Source organism: Scyliorhinus canicula, chromosome 10 (genome assembly GCF_902713615.1).
Source record: "Scyliorhinus canicula chromosome 10, sScyCan1.1, whole genome shotgun sequence".
NCBI lineage: Eukaryota > Metazoa > Chordata > Chondrichthyes > Carcharhiniformes > Scyliorhinidae > Scyliorhinus > Scyliorhinus canicula.
The window spans coordinates 24,024,524-24,042,168 of NC_052155.1; the positions used below are offsets into that span (position 1 = coordinate 24,024,524).

Here is a 17,645-nt window from a genome sequence, read left to right on the forward strand (position 1 = left end):
TTACCCGGTCTGGCCTACATGTGACTCCAAACCCACACAGAGTTGATTCTTAACTGCCCCCACTGAAATGGCCTTGCAAGCCACTCAGTTCAAGGGCAATTAGGGATGGGCAACAAATTTTGTTTTTTGGGGGGGGGGGGGGGGGGGGTTGAGGTGTTTTTTAATATGCTTCCATTTCATTGCAAAGCTCCCAAAGTTTTACTTCCCCCCCCCTCACCACCCCCCCATGCCCACTCATCCCCCAGCCCATCGCCCCTCCCTCACCGGGTTCTGCCAGTTTGGCACATTGCAAGACCCCCAACAATACTCAAATGATCCAGTGTCACGTGACCAGCGCTGGAAATCTGCCAACCTTGCATGGCCACCAGCTCTCTGGGAGGCGGGACTTCCTCATCCAGAAGAACCAATTGGCTAAATGGCTGCAGCGGGTTGACGTTCCCTCGACCGTCATGGGACAGGGGCTGGGGCAGGGAATCAGCCCCATGTCTAACTCAGCCTCGCATGGCCAGAACATTCACCTCGGCCACATTGTCATTATACCCTCCAGCCACTAGTGGCACTGCAGTGCCTTCACTAGTGGTAGATGCAATCACAGTACGGCCGTTTTTTCAATTGATAGCTTATGTTCTAAATATGGACAGGGGAAATTATAGATGGGGGAAGACTGAAAGGAAGTTCACACAGACATAATTATTTTTTCATATATAAAAGGTGACAGTGCAAAAAGTAACCTTCCAAGGGTGGAATTTTACACTCGTGTAAATTTTGAGAGGGAGCCCGGGAGCCCGCCCAGCTCTCACAGCTCGCACCGCAGCCATTTAATGGTTGAAAAGCCATTAAGTGGCTCGAGGTGAGACTGCTGCCCCCATCTCTGGAGCAAGTCCCTCCTCAGAGAGCTACAGCAGCAGTGGCCACATTCAGCATCCAACAGAGATCATTGCTGGAGCCAGACCTGAAATAAGTGAGTTTACTGTTGGGGCCCCAACAAATGGAGTGATGTGGACTGGATATGTATGGGGAAATATGGATTGGGAGAAGGCCTTCTGGGTGGTTCAGGGGGCTTTTAAAGGTGACATTCTCTCCCTTGCCTGCCACCAGCCTAAGCAATGAAAGTTGCTGGGCATCATACTTAGCACTGGCCACCATCCTTTTTTAAAAATTCATTTATGGGATGCGGGTGTCGCTGGTTAAGCCCATCCCTAGTTGCCCTTCAGAAGATGGTAGTGAGCTGCCTTCTTGAACTGCTGCTGCCCTTGGGTCAGTCTCCCCCATTTATAATTTCCCCAGTACATCCACTGTGTTGAGAGGGAGGAAGTTCCAGGATTTCGCTCCAGCAACAGTGTAGAAACGGTGATATATTTCCAAGTCGGGGTGGTGAGTGACTTGGAGGAAGATGGTGTTCCCAGGTATCTGCTGCTCTTGTCCTTCTAGATGATAGGGATCATGGGTTTGGAAGGTTCTGCCGAAAGGAACCCTGGCGATTTATTGCAGGGCAGCTTGAAATTGGTACACATGGCTGCCACTGTTCGTCCGTGGTGGAGGGACTGAATGTTTGTGGAAGGAGGAGCAATTAAGCGGGCTGCTTTGTCCTGGATAATGTCGAGCTTCTTTTTGTTTCTTTAAAAAAATTTTTTAGAGTACCCAATTAATTTTTTTCCAATTAAGGGGCAATTTCACGTGGCCAATCCACCTAGCTTGCACATCTTTGGGCTGTGGGGGCGAAACCCACGCAAATACGGGGAGAATGTGCAAACTCCACACGGACAGTGACCCAGAGCCGGGATCGAACCTGGGACCTCAGCGCCGTGAGGCTGCAGTGCTAACCCACTGCGCCACCATGCTGCCCGATAATGTCGAGCTTCTTGAATGTGTTGGAACAGCACTCCTCCAGGGAAGTGGAAAGTATACCATCACACTCCTGACTTGTACCTTGTAAGTGGTGGACAGGCTTTGGGGAGTAAGGAGGTAAGTTAGTTCCATCGGATTCCCAGCCTTTGACATGCTCTGGTGAGCCGTAGTACTTATATGGCTAGTCGAGTTCAGTTTCTGATCAATGGTAACCCCCAGGATGTTGATTGTGGGAGATTCAGTGCTGGTAATGCCATTGAATTTCAACGGGCGATGATTAGATTCTCTCTTGTAGGAGATGGTCATTGCCTGGCACTTGTCTGGCGCGAATGTAACTTGCCACATACCAGCCCAAGCCTGGATATTGTCCAGGTCTTGCTGCACTTGGACATGGACTGCTTCATTATCTGAGGAGCGGCAAATGGTGCTGAACATTGTGCAGTCATCTGCGACATCCCCACTTTTGACATTATGATGGAAGGGAGGTCATTGATGAAGCAGCTGAAGATGGTTGGGCCTTGGGCACTACCCTGGAGAACTCCTGCAGTGACGTCCTGGAGCTGCGATGATTGACCTCCAATCACCACAACCATTTTCCAAAAAGCAAGACTTGGTGAATAAAATTACCAGTACAATATTTATTCTTTAAATTTCATTCCCTTCTCAGCTGAAGACGCTGACTCATGTTGGGTTATGACTGCACAGGGGATGGGCGTTCACCAACATTTCATCAAGTGCAAACTGAGATAGTTAACATCAGCAGCCTTTTGACTGGGACATTAGTCCAACAACCCTACTACCTTCTCCCTAACTCCATCTCTGCCTCCCCTCTCTACCAAGAACAATCAAAGACACAAAACTTGACCTTACTTGAGGAAAACCTGTTGAACTTTTTAAATAAATGTGACCATTGGCTGCACTCATTGTTCACCTCCTGTGAAAATTGCCTGGTGGAGGATCATGGAGGAAACCTTGTCGAGGACCAAGTAGCAAGCTCAATGCAGTTTAACTAGCTCAGTGCAAATGAAATGATGGAATTTCTATTTTCCTTGTCTGGCCACGTGAATGCCCATTGGTCGTGTCCTATCTAACTGATCTATTGGTTGAGTGTGTGTGTGTGATGTCTCTGGTGCTCCCTCTAGTGTCTAGCTAGTCTACTTTATTTACATTAACCCCTTGTGTATTTACAGTGATGCACATCACCACAGCCAGGTGATCATCCCACTTAGCCATCAGAATGATGAAGTAGCCCCACAAAAAGAACACAACTTCTAATTTCTACTTGTAAGATGGGAGTGGAGGCAGGGGACAGTGGTCAACCAGGGTAAAGGGTCGATCAGGAAGGACAGCCAAGAAATGGAGCGATTGGTTCAGAAGGGAGTGCAGCATTTGGTGGGGATCTAGGAGGACAGAGGTCGGGATCAGGAAGGGGGGGGAGCAATGAGGATGGGTGGGCAGCAGAAACAGGGGCTAAGCAGATTTGACCAGTGCCGGTCTCCATGTTTTGGCAGAGTTCTGTTTGCGGTGTGTATATTTGAACATGTTACTGGCTGTGACCTGCAGTGGTCCCTGTGAGGCACGCCTGCTCGGCTGCAAGTAGGCTTGGCTTTTCCTGAATGAAGCCAGTGCCAGCTGCCTCTTGGCGATTCAGTCTCGCAGTGGGGCACTTCCAACAGGGGGCAAGCCCCTCATTCGCAAAGGATCCAACACCTGTTGCAGTATGAGTCATGTTTAACCATTTATTTTTTCCTCCAGCAATGCGGTGGGTGGTGTAACATCAGCTCATAATGTGTGGGCAATTCCTGCCTACAGTATTAATGTCCTCAAGGTTAGTGTAGCTCAGTTGAATTAGGCCAAATCGTAGACTTCAGTCCTTTCCAAAGAGTGTAAACCTAGTCTCCAACAATTCCAGAGGTGAGATCAAGTGATCATTCCTGTATTTTTGTCTGAATCCGCTCTGTGGCAGCCCCTTATGCTTGTGGGCCTTAACTAGGAGGAGGATAAATTTGGGCTTGCTGCCTTAAAATGGACAGCCTCTCCAGCATTGCCTCTGAGCTTCCAGATTCCTTTTGTGTAAAATGGGATTTAGACTGTGAATCACTGAAGAGCTTTCCTCCGTTTTGAAAGGGAGCAATACTCAGCGCTGCGAGGCAAAAGCAATGAAGATCCATGATGCTGGGGTTTCCACCCCCTTGCATTCCTAGATAATTCTTGAGGCTACCCCAGTGTGGTATATGGCGAAAGCAGTGATGCCCTCAAAAGTACCAATAAATATTAACCAGCAGCAGGTGGATCTTACAGCTTCCGCCCTGTGCCACCAGATGGAAAGATCTCAAGAGGGCTGAGCAACGAGAACGTAGAAAATAAAAGCTGGAATCTGGCCCTTCCAACCTGCTCCACCATTCAAAAAGATTGTGACTGATTTTCTCCCTTCTTACAGGATCCCCCTATCCCTTCATTCTCTTAGCAACTAAAAATCTACCAACAGCCGTACGGAATGCACTCCATGTCTGAGCATCCATAGCTCTCTGGAATATGAGCAAGCACGTACAAGCAGACAGAAGCCTCAAAATGTTAATCACTGATTCACAGAATTGTTAATGTGCAGAAGGAGGCATTGGCTGTTCAAATCAGCAACATGACTTAGTGCCAGTCTCCTGCCTTTTCCCCATACCCCAGCACATTGTTTTATTAGTAATCGTCTAATGCCCCCTAAAATGCCTCAATTGAACCTGTTTCCACCACACTTCCAGGAAGTGCATTCCAGATTGAAAATGTTTTTTTTTCACATCACTGTGGTGGTTCGAGAAACACTTTGGAGATTTCCACTCATAACAACGGGGTTTATTGGTGAAAGACAAAGGCTGCTAATAACACAGGCACAGAGCACAATAGGATGAGCCTTAGTCTGTTCGGCTCCGAGGCCCATTCTGCCCGGGATCCTGCTCCCAGGGCCCCACACAAACTTGCTATTGGCTGGACTTCATGTGCTCCCGCACAATTGGCCCCAAGGCAGTCACATGGTTCGCCAGACCTGCCCCACCACCCCCTTAAAGGAGCCGCACTACCACAATCACATTTGCAAGGATCTTCTTTCTTTCAAGATCAGCAGGAAGGCAATCTAGGCTCAAGCCACAGTAACCAGGGAGTCCCAAACTAGCCCAGCACTGCATGCTGTTTATGCTTTTAAACACAGGGCTTATTAATCAACTGATCGGAAAGTTCAGGATGTGGAAAGCTAACTATGGCTTGGTAGTGGAGTGCAATGAAGTCCTGTTAACCTTCCCCCCCCCGCCCCTTTTATTTTCTTTCTCACTAGTCAAAAACAATTAAGAGTGTAGACTTCCTTTGGAGGTGGGGAATTACAATTTCCTCAAGTAGATACAGTAAGAAATGTCAGCCTGTATTCCTGTACCTGATCATTAGCCAATGGCCCCCTGCTGGAAAGTCAGTGTGTGGATGTCAGGGAGGATGTGACTGGGCTGAGCTGTGGCACTTTAACTACCTCTGGATAATAACTTGCCAACATTTATTATCTAATCTCCCACATGAAGGATGGCCACTCGCCAAGGTACCAAGGGGCACGAGTACCCATGAAGAGAAATTAATCTTCAACAAGAGTTGCCATCTTCTAAAGAAGTAAACATTTGAGAGTACGAAACAGCAGATTGTTCACTTCTGAAGGATATCCTCCATCATGCGCACAACTCATATTCAAAATCAGGAACAGGACTAAAGGAACAGATAGAAATATGTTTACATTGTGCATAATGGCCACCTCAAATGCATGTTATGGTTGTAGAAATCAAGGCCAACATATCAAAGCATCGTGTTTTTCATTTTGTGTGAAATATAAAATTGTAAATGGAAAGATTGCACAACCGTAAAATATTATATAATTTTACCTCATAGAGAGTAATAATCCCAAATGTTTCAATCGGCTCCTTCCACTGTAGATATATCTTCTCCTCGAAGGTGCTTCCTTGCACTGACTCCATGGGGATTGCCCCAGGCACTAATGGGCAAACACAAGAAAAAAAGTCAGAGAAAGAATAATAGTTTTTGTCTATCTAGATGACAAGGACACGGCAGCTTCACGTCCTTAATGGCATGTAATGGTGTGTAATCTGCACTCATTGTGATTGGCAGCTCAACCTGCAGGGTACACTTCTGTGACCTCAGCAACCCCACAAGATACTTAATAGTTTTGCAGACTGCAGAGGAACATCAGACGCAAACCTTCACAAAGAAAAGGCACAGAAGACCACAATTCCGACTAGATAACTCATGACTGACAGTCACAAGAGAGTTATGGTCTAGTTCCTTAGGCTAGATAAAAGTCAATTTACTCGGTCTTTCTCCTTGGAAAAGTTTGATACATTTTGAACATAAACATTTCTAGTTTTCATTCCTCTTAAAAAATGACCTTTTTCTTTCTCACCTGGGGGAAGCAGATACACTTACTGAGAGCAAGTGTAATGCGATTTCCTTGATGCAGCCATATGTGGAAAAATCGCAGAAGCCATTTTAATTGACCAAATATCACAATGACTTGTCAAGCAAAATGGAAGCCCATGGGATTAAAGGATTAGTGGCAGATTGGATAGAAAATTGGCTGAGGAATAGGGATTGGAGCGTGGTGGTGAACGGTTGTTTGTCAGACTGAAGAGATGTCCCCAGAGACTGGCACTAGGACATTGCTCTTTTTGATTTACATTAGTGGTTGGACTTGAGCAGACAGAGCAAAATTTCAAAGTTTGCAGACGACACGGAACTTGGATATGTTCCAAGAAATGAGGAGAATAGCAACAGACTTCAAGAGGATATAGACAGACTGGTGAAAGGAGTAGACGCATGGCAGGGGTGATGAAAGTAAGGGTCTTAAAAGGGGATGCGAGGAATGGTAAGATCTGGAGGTGTGAGCACCCAAACCCTCGAGGACGGGGTACAAGACCAAATTGGATAGCATTAAGCTGATGGGCCAAATGTCTCCTTCTGTGCTGTAAAATCTGATGATTTCAAGTTGAGAATTCAAGTTGACAATTAAAAAATCAGACGGGATCCTTTAACGTTGTTAATAGAGCCAGAGAATATAAAAGCAAGAAAGTCATTGCATAATCCGTTACAATACATTGACACATTACTCAGCTGGAATGTTGTGTTCAATTCTGGGCACCATATTTTAGGAAGGATAGCAAGGCCTTAGTGAGGGTGCCAAAGAGGTTGAATAAAATCATACAAGGGTTGTGAGGGACTTCTGTTACACGGTGGGCAGAGAAGGTTAAGTGGAGATATGATAGTTGAGTTCAAAATCATAAATGGTTTAGACGGAGTAAATAATAAGAAACTGGGGCGGGATTCTCCGACCCCCCGCCGGGTCGGAGAATCGCCCTGGACCGGCGTCAATCCCGCCCCCGCCATGTCCCGAATTCTCCACCCCCCCCCCCCCCCCCCGAGTTTTGGTGGGGGCGGGAATCGCGCTGCACCGGTCGGCGGGCCCCCCGTGGCGATTCTCCGGCCCGCGATGGGCCGAAGTCCTGCCGCTGACAGGCCTCTCCCGCCGGCGTGGATTAAACCACCTACCTGACCGGCGGGTTTGGCGGTGCGGGCGGGCTCCGGGGGAGGGGACGCAGAGCGATCTGACCCCGGGCGGTGCCCCCACGGTGGCCTGGCCCGCGATCGGGGCCCACCGATCGGCGGGCGGGCCTGTGCCGTGGGGGAACTCTTTTTCTTCCGCCTTCGCCATGGTCTTCACCATGGCGGAGGCGGAAGAAACCCCCTCCCCTGCGCTTGCGCCGGTATGACATCAGCAGCCGCTGATGCTCCAACCCCATGCGCGGACTTACGCCGGCCGGCGAAGTCCTTTCGGCCCCGGCTGGCGTGGCGCCAAAGGCTGTTCACGCCAGCCGGCGGAGTGGGAACCACTCTGGTGCGGGCCTAGCCCCTCAATGTGAGGGCTTGGCCCCTAAAGGTGCGGAGACTTTCGCACCTTTGGGGCGGCCCGATGCCGGAGTGGTTCACGCCACTCCGACACGCCGGGACCCCCCGTCCCGCCGGGTAGGGGAGAATCCCGGTCCTGGTTCCAGTGATAGAATGACCAGCAACCAGAGCTCACAGGTTTACAGTGAGGGGAAATGGAACCAGAGGTAGGTAATATGCGGAAACACTTTTTACTTTGCAAGTTGTTCTGATCTGGAATGTACTACCTGAAACCGTGTGGTGAAGCAAGTTCAGTAGTAACGTTTGGTTTACTACTGTCCTTTAGATGAATTGCTTTGTTTATTGTCACGTGTACTGAGATAAAGTGAAAAGTATTTTTCTGCGAGCAGCTCAAACAGACCATTAGTACATGAAAAGAAAAGAAAATACATAATAGGGCAACACAACGTTCACAATGTAAATACATAGACACAGGCATTGGGTGAATCATACAGGATTATAGTATTAATCAGGTCAGTCCATAAGAGGGTCGTTTAGGAGTCTGGCAACAGTGGGGAAGAAGATGTTTTTGAATCTGTTTGTGCGTGTTCTCAGACTTTTGTATCTCCTGCCCAATGGCGGAAGTTGGAAGAGTGAGTAAGCCGGGTGGGAGGGGTCTGTTGCCTGCTTTCCCCAGGCAGCGGGAGGTGGAGATAGAGTCAATGGATGTTCGTGTGGAGTGGGCTGTGTTCACGACTCTCTGTAGTTTCTTGTGGTCTTGGACCGAGTAGTTACCACACCAGGGAAGGAAATCTGCTGTGCTTACGTGGTCTGGCCGACATATGACGCCAGACCTCACAGGAATGTGGTTGGCTCTTAAATGCCATCTGAAATAGTGGTTAGTTAGCAGTGGACAATCAATGCTGGCCCAGTCAGCGACACCAACATCCCGTAAATGGAACTTTTTTTATTCAAAGAGAATTGGATAAATGCTTGTAATGTTGGGGGGAGATTGGGAAGAATGAAGCATGCTGGATAGCTCAAGCGTGGAGCAAGCACAGGAATGATGAACTCAATAGCCTTCCTGTCGGCTGTAACGCTCAATGTTTCTGATTTGAACTTAATTGGTGAAGAAAAGCTCAGGTCAGAAGGAAAATGCTGCTGGTGGAAGCCACCATCATGAGTTTACAAGGAATTACCAAAGTTTAAATGTTTGTTTGAAGTTACTGTGGACTTGTCTCGAATGAGGGAACGGCAGGAGAACAACAAGAGCTTATGCAACCTTGAGCTTCCACCATGGTCTGATTTCCTTGAAACATAATTTGTGGCCCAGATGTTCTTAGAAAAACAAATGGTGACCAGTGATTGCATGGAAAGTGTATGCACTGCATGTAGCCTCTTGGAAGGAGATAGTGTCAGACGTAATGTCTTGAAAGGATCTGCTGATCGGCATACCCTCAGGCTGAAAATGAATGTGTTAAGGAGGGAAGCAGTGGCCAAAGTAACAGCAGGGTAAAAAGCCCTTCACAGCCAGATATTTAGGAAACCTGTAGTCATACAATCGTGAGAAGTGAAGCAGAATCCTTTGGGACGAACAGAATAATCAGGCCATTTCCAGAGGGCAGTGCACAAGGACAAGCTGTTTCATGGAGAGGTAGCATCAGCAAAAGCCGCTGATAAAGAGAAAAAGACATAAATTTTTATAACTACCATTAAACCGCACAAAGAAAAGTGATTCAGCTATCAAAATATCAACTCATAGCAATGGCTGAATATTAGCTGAGGGCCAATAAAGAGCTGACTTATTACCATGAGACAAGTGCCTGTTTGCGGGAGTTGTGGGCAGCACGGTAGGACAGTGGTCAGCACTGTTACTTCACAGCGCCAAGGACCTGGGTTCGGTTCCGGGCTTGGGTCACTGCGGAGTCTGCACGTTCTCCCCGTGTCTGCGTGGGCTTCCTCCGGGTGCTCCGGTTTCCTCCCACAAGTCCCAAAAGGCGTGCTGTTAGATGAATTGGACGTTCTGAATTCTCCCTCGGTGTACCCGAACAGGCGCCGGAGTGTGGCGACTAGGGGCTTTTCACAGTAACTTCATTGCAGTGTTAACGTAAGCCTACTTGTGACAATAAAGATTGTTACTAATCTAAACCGATTTCCATACAGCATACATGGATACTGAGCAGAAAATCCGGGAATTGCTCCAAAGTGCTAGTCAGCCCCCTGAAGGGGGTGATCCTGCCATCTAGCAGAGTCCTGCTGTGACTTCAATACAAGTACATTGGAAGGGGAAGGGATCTAGTGTCATCAAATCCAGTGATCCCAAGAAAGCCTGCTATGGTGCTGGCTCTACCCTCCTAAAACAATCCCTAAGAGAGGGTGGGTAGTTCCTGCATTCCTGATTCCTGGTGGAATTTGGAATGGGTGCAGCCAAAGTCTGTCTGCTGACATCAGCCTGCCAACTTAAGGCAATAAGAAATAGGGATTCTGCCCTTCGAGCCTGCTTCCCCATTGATCTAACACTTATTTGGTCCACTTTGCTACCTTGGGATGAGAGCTGTACACCTGGGGCTCCAGGCTGGGATTGTAACCAGGTCAGGGATTACTTTCAAATCATAGAATAATCAAATTCTTACAGTGTAGAATGAAGCCAACCGGCCCATTTAGTCTGTCTCAACCCTCTGAAAGAGTTCACTCCCCCACTCTATCCCTGTAACCCCGCTTAACCTGCACATGTTTGGAAACTAAGGGCAATTTAGCATGGTCAATCCGGCTAACCTGCACATCTTTGGACTGTTGGAGGAAACCAGAGCATTCGGAGGAAACCCACGCAGACACGGGGAGAACACGCAAACTCCATACAGACAGTCACCCAAAGTCAGAATCAAACCCGGGTCCCAGACGTTGTGAGGCTGCAGTGCCAACCACTGTGCCAATGTGCAGTCAAGAATGTTTTTGAAAATCGCTTATTGTCACGAGTAGTCTTCAAAGAAGTTACTGTGAAAAGCCCCTAGTCGCCACATTCCGGCGCCTGTTCAGGGAGGCTGGAATGGGAATTGAACCGGCTGCTGGCCTGCCTTGATCTGCTTTAAAAGCCAGCGATTTAGCCCAGTGTGCTCAACCAGCCCCAAAAAAACTCAAAATGGGGAGGAAGCCAGCAACCCTTGGAAACAATGACCCCGAAGGCAAACCTTGAAAATGAAGGGTAACAGTAAAACCTGTCCAAACTTGTCTTGTATACCTTAAACTAGCACTCCAGTGTTACTGTTGCCCGTATTACTGATTGTTACAGGTATTTGAACATTTTGAACTGGTGTTACTTTGCGGAGTTTATTCGGTATTAATACCTACCCTTAGTGCTGCAGGCTCTCACCAGCAGGATGATAAAGAATGGGATACCCCATGGTCCTAACATTTTTGACATGATCAGCTGCTGAACTCATTCGTCAATGTATCATGGCACTAACACCATGATAACAGTTCCCTTCCCTTGCATGCAAAGCTGTGGTGCCATAACATTTTGGATAGGGGACCCTTCATTAACCTGACCTTCTGCATATTCTGTTTGCATTGCTGTGGGACATTCTTTCATTCTTTTTACTATTGTTCCGTGTGGGGTGAAAACTCTCCTCGCTATGCATGGCACACGTGCTCGTGAAACTTCTCACTTCTGGGGCTGGTTTAGCTCACTGGGCTAAATCGCTGGCTTTTAAAGCAGACCAAGCAGGCCAGCAGCAGGGTTCGATTCCGTACCAGCCTCCCCGAACAGGCGCCGGAATGTGGTGACTAGGAGCTTTTCACAATAACTTAATTGAAGCTTACTCGTGACAATAAGCGATTTTCACTTCTGATAGAATTCCAAAAGGGTCCACTGTTAGACACACAGGAAATGGGAAATCTTGCTGCCTACATCCTGGGCACTTCAAACAGCCTTCTCTAAACCTGGTTCATTGAACATGCCTCTGGCCATGTTACCCAGTCTCACCTCCCAAACTCATGAGGTGCCTGACTGCACTTCCTCCCATTTCCATCATGCATCTTAGCATGCTGTGAAAGATAATTACATGTTGCTGTTGTTTTTGCATTCTTAACTCTCCTTAACCCAGGGCTATATTGTGCAAAGCTGCTCTGTAGATCAGAGAACCCGGCACGGTGGCAGAGGGCGGCACACTGGTTAGCACCGCTGCCTCACAGCACCAGGGACCCCGGCTCAATTCCAACTTTGGGTGACTGTGTGGAGTTTGCATATTCTCCTCATGTCTGCGTAGGTTTCCTCCGGGTGCTCTTGTTTAGACCCACAATCCAAAGGTGTGCAGGTTAGGTGGATTGGCAATGATCGATGCGTGGAGTTACAGGGAGAGGGCAGGGCAGTGGACCTAGGATGGGTTCGCTTCCAGAGGGTCAGTGCAGACCTAATGGGCTGTAGAGGTTCTGTACACAAGGGATTCGATGATTGGGCCAAAGCTTCCTTTTCACCAGAGACAGATTTGTCAATCCTTGCTCACGTCAAACAAGACTATTCTGGAAGTAGAGCTGTACAAAATGTATCCTGTTAACTATTGAATTATACAGCGCAGAAGGGGTGCCAATTATCCCACCGTGTGTGTGCTGGCTCTTTCCGAGACTTAGCCTATAAATCCCTCACCACTGTTATTTCACAGTAGCACTGCAGTTTTTTCTATTTTGTTTTCAAGTACCTTCCAATTCCCTTCTGAAAGTTACTATTGAATCTACCAGATTGTTATCTCACCTCAAAAATGATCCTGCAATTCCGAACAGGCTAGAATTTTAAAATCTGCTGCCAGGGGTCAGTGGAGCTAATAACAAACAGACAGTTTTTTTAGGAGCTGGAATGCAGCCTGTCACGTGTGCAGTATAACACTGTCCTCATATATCTACAATGAAATCATGCAGGCTGAGGGGATCTGGGTAGACCTTGTTTATAATTATGCAAAAAAAATTTAAAATCTTTGCGCAGTCGAAGAACATGTTGCAGAATTATACTTTAATTTACCTTTCAAATCGCCAACACAAGAATGATCCCGGGAATGAAGGGCTTGTCATATGAGCAGCGGTTGAGGACTCTGGATCTGTAATTTCATTGAAACTGACAGAATACAGAGGCCTAGATAGAGTGGACGTGGAGAAGATGTTTCCACTAGCAGGAAAAACTAGAACCCCGGGCGGGGCACAGCCTCAGACTGAAGGGATGATCCTTCAAAACTGAGATGAGGAGGAATGTCTTCAGCCAGAGGGTGGTGAATCTGCCGCAGAAGGCTGTGGCGGTCAAGTCACTAACTGTCTTTAAGACAGAGATAGATAGGTTCTTGATTAACAAGGGGATCATGGGTGATGGGGAGGAGACAGGAGAATGGGGATGAGAAACATACCAGCCATGATCAAATGGTGGAGCAGATTCGATGGACCGAATGTCCTGTTGTCTTATGGTCTTATCTCCACTTATATACATAACCTGTAGAGACCCATGTAAACCATCACATGCACTATGATGTGCAGTCACATTGTATTTGGCATTTATATCGATGAAGCCAATTGAACAACATGAGACTGTTAAAGTCACGGATACAGTGTGCCAATGACAGTTTCGGCTGGATTTTCATGTCAGAAGCGAGTAGAGGGAGCTGTAACATTTTGTGGTTTGGCAGGCCTGCCTCAAGGAAACGTGTCATGAAAGGCATGATTTTCATTACAGGATAAAGCTCACAGGTCTATAATTACCAGGGTTGTCTCTACTCCCCTTCTTGAACAAGGGGACAACATTTGCTATCCTCCAGTCTTCCGGCACTATTCCTGTCCAGGCCACTGGGGCTGCTGAAAGCCAAGGCGGACTGGTAAAAGGCCCTACTAGGCCATCTGGGTCATTATCCCAGTTGTTTTGCTTGACAATAGACTCTCTAGCTCTCACTCCTCACATCTTCTCACCCACTTCCCTTGCCCATACATGCCAACTCATGCCAACCGATGCCTGCTGCCCTCCCGAATGGCTCCTCATACCCTCCATGCCAATTCATCACCCTCCACTCACCACCAGGGCCCATTATAGCCTCTCAACCTACTTAGTGTCCACTAATGATCCTCCCACTCAGTCCCATGATTTCTTAAAGCCCAAATGCCAACTTAGTGCCACTCATGCCAATATATTTCCCCTCCCACACCTAATGGCCCCTCATACCTTTCATGCCAACTCATAGTGCAAGTAATTCTTTTCTTTACTGTTTTATTTTTAATTTTTCCAATTAAGGGGCAGTTCAGCATGGCTAATCCACCTAACCTGCACATCTTTGGGTTGCGGGGTGAGGTCCACGCAGACATGGGGAGAATGTGCAAACTCCACACGGACAGTGACCCAGGGCCGGGATTGAACCTGGGTTTATCGGCACTGTGAGACAGTAGTGCTAACCACTGCGCCACCGTGCCCCCTCATAGTACAAGTAATTTTACAGTACAAATGGCATGTGTGGAAAATAATTTTAAAAACAGCCAGAGTACTTTAATTAAAAAACTGCTATTACTACATCTCTATCAAATTGTCAATCAACCAGACCTTTCTAATATCATAATATCAATAGCCGAAACAATAAGCACTCAAACCACTTTATTTTGTGTGAACAGACATTGAGCCATTGACATATTAGATCTAAGAAACAACTATCAACAAGTAATATTTCCCCCTCATATGCACTTGTTTAAAAAATAATGGAAGTCTAGACTCTCAACCGATGCATCAACCCAGTTTTAATAATAAATTGCCCTCAAACTCTTACCCTTCATTCTGCATTCACCCTATTGCTCTCTCCATGCCCTCTTGATTTCTCCATTTTCCCGAGCCCACCTCCCTTCCTTTTCCCTCATGTCCCCCATGTCCCTGCCATGTTCCCCATGTATCCTCCATCTTCACTCATCCAGTATCCATATGGGTAAACTTCATTATGTCTTTAAAAACAAATAAACTTCTAACAATTTAATCTCATCCAAAGCAACCACACTGAAAAAAAACATTCTCCTTCAAAACACAAATCCCTCAAGGAGTGATTCTGTTGTGAAAACAAACAAATATCAATTTACTGGCAACATGAAAGACTGCAAATTGTTTAGTAACCTCTTAAAACTGTCAATTAAAATGTCCATACAGCCCTCGACTGAGAAAAGGGGTTCTGGACCTTTTGAAACTCAGGCAAACATCCACAATGACCACAGTTGTAGTAACAAACCATTCCAACTCACAGACAATGGAATTTATTGAAATTGTAAAAGCAGGAGGCGGATAAGGTTTTTTAAAGCTAAATCAGCTGGCCTGTCAATCAAATCAGTTCAGAAGCAGGTGATTTTTTTCTAGTTGGCAGCTGATGAAGGTTTCTGTTTTGATTTCAAAATGACTCTGGAAACGTAACTCAAGATAATTGCAGTAGAAATTCCAATTGCTGTCGTAAGAACACATCTAACGTACATCGCAGCATTTAACTATTGAAACATAAAGAAAAATATATATTTTTATATTTATAAGCCTGTCAGTGATTCCAGGCGTAGGTGACTTTTTTTTCCAATGGAGTTCCTTCATGGTTCACATCTCATCTAAAGGAGCTCAACTCCACTAAAATTGAGGGATGGAATTTACACTGCCCATCCCCATAATGAAAATGCCAGTGACAGGAGTGCTGCATGTGGGCGGCCCATCCAGACCCTTACTCTATTCCAGCAATACACTGCCGGAGTCCAGCAGAAGGACGGTAATCCCAGAACTGGGACCCTCCTGTCAATATTCAATATCTTCTGAGTCGTTTGTTGCTTTGTGAAAATCTGCACCCCTATTGGAACAGGGCTGTATCAAACCTTTTGGCTAACTGGCCAGTGCCAGTGTTTACGCTCCACACAGATCCTTCCAAAGTTCCAAAACAGTGAAGAAACCAAAGTTTGACCCACCTGAGAAATTATATGGCATTTTAACTGCTCGGAACTCACCAGTTTCAGATACATTCCCATTTGTTTCAGGTGGAAAGGCCAGGCGGTAGTATCTACCAGCCGATCCTCAAACATGCCTGGCTTTTGACTGCCTGCTGACACTCAGGTATGAGTGGGTTCTGGAGTTTCAGGAGCTATATTAATTCCCCATACCTCCGCTGTCTAGAAACGTCTGATTTGAGCTCGGCTTTTGATGAGGACGTGGTGACTTTCTCATTGAGGCAGATTTAAAATAGCACCAGGGATCCAGTAACATTATCAGATCCTAATCTGCATACTTAATAAATGTTCACACCTGCTTCAAATCCCCCCCCAACTCCTGCTCATAATAGCAGCTTAAGATCAAAGGCAGTGTGATCCAGGACATCAAAGAATAGGTTACTGAGCCTGCAGTGTTAAAATTGAACCCTTCATGCCAGACTTGGAATATTTGAGTATGCTGGTCATTGCTGTCACAAAGCAATTAGGTTCCACAATAATGTACAGCATTTATTGCTTACCATCTTCATCTGTCTGGATCATGAGTTCATCACTTTCCTTCCTTCCCTCTGAGTTCATCAGGACCAGCTTCACGCTGACATTAGTGTATGGTGACAGACCACGTAGGGTATACTGCGGTTCAATATGTCCAGTCTCCTGGCAGACTTCTTCACCCACGTGTTCTTGACCTCCCACCGCGTAGCGGTACTGGGCGGTCAGGTTGAAGCTGTGGCAACGGGTCACATTGTAACCAAACGGCTCCCAGTGGATTGTGATTTGCCTCGACTTGATCTCCACAACGTCAATGTTCCTCGGCCCATGCATGGGATCTTTTGGAAAGAAGAGAGAATATCGGTCATTGTTCCAGGATAGCCAGCTTTAGGAAACAATCTCCTCTGTAAATCTGTCACAAGGAACAGGTTTATAGAACATAGAACATTACAGCGCAGTACAGGCCCTTCGGCCCTCGATGTTGCGCCGACCTGTGAAACCACTCTAAAGCCCATCTCCACTATTCCCTTATCATCCATATGTTTATGCTTTGGTTCAACACCGAGCAAACTTCCCGTCACATCTGGAAGACTGAATTAGTCTTCAAAATAAAAGCAAAATACTGAAATAAAAGAAACAGAAAGTGCTGGGAAACCTCAGCAGGTCTGGCAGCATCTGTGGGGAAAGAGGCAGAGTTAAGGTTTCGAGTCCCTACGACCTTTCTTTAGCAGTGAAAGTGTGAATCAAAACATTCTCATCTGCCAATTTTTAAACATTCACAGACTAATACGCTTTGATAAATACTGTAGTCACTATTCCTCATAAGTTACTCTTGGCCAAGCTGTATGTAGGAGAGGAGGTCGGAGTACAGAGGTAATGCAAATTATGAGCTTATTCACTTTACATCACTGCTGAATGTCTGCCAGTAATTAGCTCAAGTATACTATTGACTTATTCATACTGGATAAGTGGCTGAGCCACAGAAAGGTTAAAGACTCAATCCCTTGTTTGTATGAGATTAACTGATCTCAATCATGACAACAACATGAGGGGCTGTTTAGCATACTGGGCTAAATCGCTGGCTTTGAAAGCAGATCAAGGCAGGCCAGCAGCACGGTTCGATTCCCGTAACAGCCTTCCCGAACAGGTGCTGGAATGTGGCGACTAGGGGCTTTTCACAGTAACTTCATCGAAGCCTACTTGTGACAATAAGCAATTTTCATGACAACAACATGGGCCGGGCACTCTGCTTTAATATCCTTGGTTAGAGTGGAGCTAACAGCCCTGAGAACTGATCAACATAAAGTCACCCCTGTTGAAAACAAACATGTGGAAGTTGGAAATGTAACAGAGTTGACATCGTTGTGATGTTAACACAGTTGACACTCACCGTCAAACCTCATGTGTAAATGATGGGCACTGTATGAGGT

At 46.5% G+C, this 17,645-nt stretch overlaps 1 protein-coding gene across 9 annotated transcripts in view; it reads right to left on the reverse strand.

Annotated features, from left to right (window-relative positions):
- The window catches only part of LOC119972279 (receptor-type tyrosine-protein phosphatase mu-like), a 985,231-nt gene that overhangs the window by 369,638 nt on the left and 597,948 nt on the right, over positions 1–17,645 (reverse strand). For all 9 annotated transcript variants that reach the window (XM_038808716.1, XM_038808713.1, XM_038808721.1 and 6 more), the window contains exons 8-9: positions 16,245–16,553; positions 5,754–5,863 (exon numbers count right to left, since the gene is read on the reverse strand). In XM_038808716.1, coding sequence (XP_038664644.1) covers positions 5,754–5,863; positions 16,245–16,553 — 419 coding nt within the window. The remainder of the gene's footprint in view (positions 1–5,753; positions 5,864–16,244; positions 16,554–17,645) is intronic.